Here is a 5564-nt window from a genome sequence, read left to right on the forward strand (position 1 = left end):
TTTGTTCCACTTCCACAGCCTTTTCTGAAAAACAAACAAACAGGCCATAGCCACGATAAAGGAATGCAGTTATAAGTACCAAAGAACGACACATCCTAATGATTTCCTTTATGGAAGATTAAGCATAACCAGCTAATATAAAGTATAAAGATCATCGGCTTAAGTTACAGAAATTGATGTTCGTAAAACGCATTGACGTCATTTCTGCCTGTTTATGGGAAATATAATATTTTAATACATGTGAGGCATCGTGGTGAAATCAGGCTCTCGTAAAAATTATAATGAAATTAAAGAAACCGCCCCCCCCTCCCCCTCCCCCATGGTAGTTTGCCACTTGTTTGTTTTTTTCGGATCGGGAGGGGAGGGGGGGGGGGGTCAACGCCTTTGACTGCGTTTAAAACACATTTCTGTGCTCGATTTACTTAAAGGACCCTCAAGTTTTGGAAGGCATCAAATTATGGCGGCCATTTTCCAGCTAATTTTACATTGGAATCCTGGCGACTCTCCCCACCCCAAACCCCACCCCCAACTTCATCAATAGCAAAATCACTGGGTTTTTATTCAAGATAGCTGGGTACAACTTCATCAAAAGAAAGACAAACTTAAAAAGAAAAAAACGAGCGCCTGATTTCACATATGTGAGGCAGCGTGGTGGAATCAGGCACGCGTCAAAATAATCAAAATGAAGAAACTAGCCTTTTTCCGCAGGTTTGTGAATTTTTTTTTTTTTTTTTTTTTTTTTGGCTCAACACCTTTCATGCCCATTAAAGAACTTATTTCTGTGTGGATTTTTCTGAACAACATTGATTAAAGACACATAGAATGTAAATTTTCAGTTAAAGCGGACTCTTGAGCTAAAGAATTAACTAACCTTTGGCTACTTTCTCACTAATTTTACCTCTAAAAACAGGTGACCCGATCTTCTTTAGTAAATATCTCGACTTGTATTCAAGATAAATGGATACTTTTTCATCCAAATAACAAGTGAACACACTTTAAGATGATACCAATGACTCTACTTGCCCAAAAATTGACAAGAACCTGATTCCACCACGCTGTCTCACTTATTGACTCTGCCTGCTGTCGTTATAATAATGTGCCGATCATTAATTAGACATCAAGCGCTTTGTCCACAGCAATGGAATTTGGATTTGACTTTCGCCGTGTAGGGGTCATCCTGGGGTCACTGTGATCGTCTGCAGATGGAGCATTGGCAGCTGCGAGCAGACTTGAAGGTCTTCTGCTGGAACCCACTTCTGCATGCGACCCACACTTTCACCTGTAAAATAATGTTGTTGTTTTTCTATTTTATTCAATATTTGCTGTTTTGTTTTTAAGGAAGGCAACATGTTTTATGACACAACAGAGGTAATTAATTGTGAAAGCTGGCGCTGTTGGGTGGCATCTAATTCCGTTGCTTTTTTTAAGGATGGTCTAAGTTTCAAATGTAAGCACACATACATACACAAAGACACACACACACACACACTACCCTTCCCCCACAAAACACACAAATACACATAATATAAACATTCACACGCATCCCCCTTCTCTCTCTCTCTCTCTCTCTCTCTCTCTCACACACACACACACATACACACACACACACGCACACACAACACACACACACACACACACACACACACACACACACACACACGCACACAACACACATACTCACACACACACACACACACAGACTCTCACAAATAAAAATATTCTGTGTTATTTCTGTCTAGATGCGAAAAGCTTTCGGCTCAATCAATAGTAAACCAATGATACTTTCTTATTGTTCAAGTTGTTTTGATTTCGAATATAACATTGTTTATGGCCTTAATAAAATAAAGTTATGCATCTCACTAACCAAAAACAAACAAAACACACAAACAAACAAACAAGAATAAAAAACAAACAAAAAACAGAAAAAAACTAAACTAAAAGAAAAAAAAGAAACCAAATAAAAACTGAAAAGCCTTGTTCGAAGCTACACACACACTCTCCAGCAACTTAAATTATTAAAGAATGATGATGGATTCCGTGACTGGCCTAGCAACCCGACGGCGGATATGAGTAAGTCATGCTACAACGCTTAACGGCAAACGAAGATGAAAAAGTAAAAGTAAGTAAAGATGATGGATTTCTTTTGCCTCAACATCTTATGGGATCAAGGAATCAACAGGACGGGACAGACAACTCTGCAATCAGTTTATTATTAACACTTTGCCTTCACAAGGTTCATATAGTAAAAGCTCTTGCCATCAAAGGCAAGGGCATTTTGGGGAAAATCCAAAGAAACTGGATGGTAAACATTGCCGATCAGCGAGATGTGATGGCAACGTGTTAAAGATTTAACACTCCTACTTTGACCCACTAAGCTTATTAAGTGGGATTATCTCTGTTTGTTTGTTTGAACGACGATGTGCACATTGTAAGAATAACGGTCATGTAGTGCAGCAGGGAAAACAATAAGTCGAAAAGAAACAACAGAGGGCGGAAAGAAAGATGTAGGACTTACAAGTGGCGCCCCCAACGAACCGTTTGATCTCTTTCGAATCAACGATCAACATTTTTCTATTTATTTTTTTTCTAGGCGTTTCTAAAGAATTCATACTAGGAAAATTCCCATCAAGAGATTCGAGCTTGGATTGTAAGAAACCTAACGAAACATACTTTAAAACTCATCTGTGTCGTACCCATGAGAGAGGCAATTCACATGAATACTAAAAGGTCAAACAGTGCAGTGTTAGGAAATACGTAACACAGATTTATCACGTGCCGTGTACGGGTATGTGATGAAGATAATGTGAATAGTGCAATAATCAATGGTAGGAGCGCTACAATGATTGGACCGGCATATTGATTTGTATATTACAATAAAATATAGATATAACAAGTTAGCCCCCTAACACAACGCAATTATATAAAATAGATTGATATTTCTGTGGTGTGAAATAGAAAACGTCTGCAGTTATTTATTTACCCTCCTTCTAAATAACGTTATCCCTAGAAATGTGTCAATGTGGTAACATATTACGATTTATGAGCTATTCTGATCTTTTCCATTATGTTGTGATTAGATTGTCCAGGTGATCTGCAGTTCGCGAGATGAGTGCTACCTAGTAACAACTGCAGTTTCCCACCTGTGCAAGTCTGTGTCACAGCTGTCTGTTGAGTACATTAGTACCCTGAGCTATTATTTCCCCTGTTTCGAACAATTTCAGTACACTCTGTACCATATTTTGTACTTAGTCCCGTTTTTACAGCTGGAATTGAGTCTACTGGTCTGGCTCGTAATCGTGAGGTTGCGGGTTCGGGGGTCGAGCAACAGGCCCGAAGTTGTGTTCTTGGGCAAGGCACTTTACACGAATTTTCCTCACTTTACCCAGGTGGAAATGGGAAACTGGCCATAGACAGCGAAAGATCTTGTCAGTATGTAAGTGTTTTAGCGCCTATAAATGGCTGCTTGCACTGTATGCTTTCCAGGAAGCTGAGGTTGTTTCAGAATGCTCTTAGGTATGCTGGGGTAATAGTATAGATTGTGAAGCACCTAGAGCTGCTGTTGAGTGGGGATTTGCGCTATACAAATGTGAGGCAGCGTGGTGAAATCAGGCTCTTGTCAAAATAATCAAAGTGAAGAAACCTGCATTTTTCTGCAGGTTTAAGAATTTTTATCAAATGGTTGTTTTTTTTAAACTCAGAACCTTTCATGCCCATTAAAAAGTCATTTATGTGTGGATTTTTCTGAAAAACGTTTCTTAAAGGCACAAGAAATGTTGATTTTCAGTTACCACGGACTCTTAAGCTAAGCAAATAACTAATCTTTAGTGGCCATTTCCTCACTAATTTTACCTCTGAAAACAGGTGACCCCCACCTCCTTCTTTCTTAAATATCTCGACTTGTATTCAAGATAAATGGATATTTTTCATTCAAATAAAGACAAGTGTACAAGCTTTAAGATGATACCAATAACTCAACATGCCCAAAAATTGACGAGAGTCTGATTCCACCACGCTGTCTCACAATTGCTATCTATTATTGTTATTATTATTATTTTTAAAAAAACAACATTTCGACGCAATAACGGTCATTTAGAGCTCGGAAAAAGTAAGACAGACATGTAGAAACAACAGAGCAGAGAAAGAAAAGATGTAGTAGGGCCTACCTACCAGTGGCGCCCTCTAACCACCCGCGTTTTCAAAGTCATTGACGTCAAAACCGGAACATTTTAGTTAGTACAAGACAGCACTAAGCATGTTCAACCAGATAGGGTCGAGATGCTGAAATGTTTCTCTCGCCGGCTGATTGAGGAGGAAGATAGGGAGGCAGAGGCCAGTACTGTTGTGGAGAGTAAGATGTTTTTGGGAATACAAAAATGGAAGCGGAAAATCGGACATCCTTGCTGTAAAGAACAGAAGAAAGTTCAACCAGATACGCACAGGTACAATCAGTGGAAAGAACCTCGGCGACATTTTGGAGAAAGCAACGGAGCATCAATGGACATGTCCGGAATACAGGGATGTTGCTTCCTGAAACAAAGAACAATGAACAATGAACAATGAACAATGAACTAAGCACGTGGGTTGCTTACGTCATGGGTGTCCACAATCCCACAGCACTCAGCCCTGGAGGTAATGACAAAGTTCCGGTTGACTGCCAAGGTGTGACTAGGCGATGGTATGGCGTAAGAGACACAGAAGCCTCTGCAGGCGTTGGTGGTCACCTCAAAGGACACACAGCCAGGGATGGACACAGTACGAGTGTGCCCTGGGGGAAGAAACAAGAATCGAAAAAGGAACAAGGAGTTCTTTATTCATTTGTTTACATATTTTCCTTTCTTTGTTATTAACTCAAACTTACAGATTACATTATTATACCACGTGATTCCTTCTGGAGGTACAACAGACCATAAACTTTGTATTCATGCAAACTGGGCATAAGTAGTTATATCGTTATATATATTTAAAAAGGTTAACCTTCCTTTTCTCACTCCAATCACCATCTATCTATAACTATGGTTATCAGAAACTCCCTGACATTTCCATCTGAACCGAATGATTCGAAATCTTCCACCCCCTCTCCTCCTCCTCTTCTTCTTCTTCTTCTTCTTCTTCTTCTTCTTCTTCTTCTTCTTCTTCTTCTTCTTCTTCTTCCTCCTCATCCTCCTCCTCCTCCCTTTCTTAATCCCGCCTCCCTCATCCCATTTCAATCACATAATCAACTATCCATTTTCACGGCATCGCCGAAGATTCAGATCGACATTCCAAAATCCAAACCAAGAACGCAAACAATCTCCCACGCCCGCCTGCTGAAGTCGTGAACAAATTCTTCCCTTTCCCCAAAAGTAAATGCAATTAATGGAAATTATAGATGAGCCAAGGGAGGCTACTGTCCAGCTTTGATGGTCTCACGAGAAGGTTGTGTCCCCTCACGTTCTGGTGACAGAAATACGGCAGACGGTGTGAAACGAAATAGGTAGGCTTTTGCTTGCGTTTAAGAGTGCATTATTGATATCAGGCAATCGCAAGAGCCCATTAGTTCACTCGGGTGAATTGTGGGGCGGGGG

General features: G+C 40.1%; 1 protein-coding gene across 4 annotated transcripts in view; it reads right to left on the reverse strand.

The window, feature by feature from the left end:
• Positions 1-832: 832 nt before the first annotated feature.
• The window catches only part of GPHA (glycoprotein hormone alpha subunit), an 8108-nt gene continuing 3376 nt past the window's right edge, over positions 833-5564 (reverse strand). For 3 of the 4 annotated variants that reach the window (XM_035970394.1, XM_035970395.1, XM_035970396.1), the window contains exons 3-4: positions 4590-4765; positions 833-1279 (exon numbers count right to left, since the gene is read on the reverse strand). In XM_035970394.1, the coding sequence (XP_035826287.1) occupies positions 1184-1279; positions 4590-4765 (272 nt within the window). In that variant the 3' untranslated portion in view covers positions 833-1183. The remainder of the gene's footprint in view (positions 1280-4589; positions 4766-5564) is intronic. The other variant, NM_001204712.1, reaches the window with a different exon arrangement.

The sequence above is a fragment of the Aplysia californica genome, unplaced genomic scaffold (genome assembly GCF_000002075.1).
Source record: "Aplysia californica isolate F4 #8 unplaced genomic scaffold, AplCal3.0 scaffold00263, whole genome shotgun sequence".
In the NCBI taxonomy this organism is placed as follows: Eukaryota; Metazoa; Mollusca; class Gastropoda; order Aplysiida; family Aplysiidae; genus Aplysia; species Aplysia californica.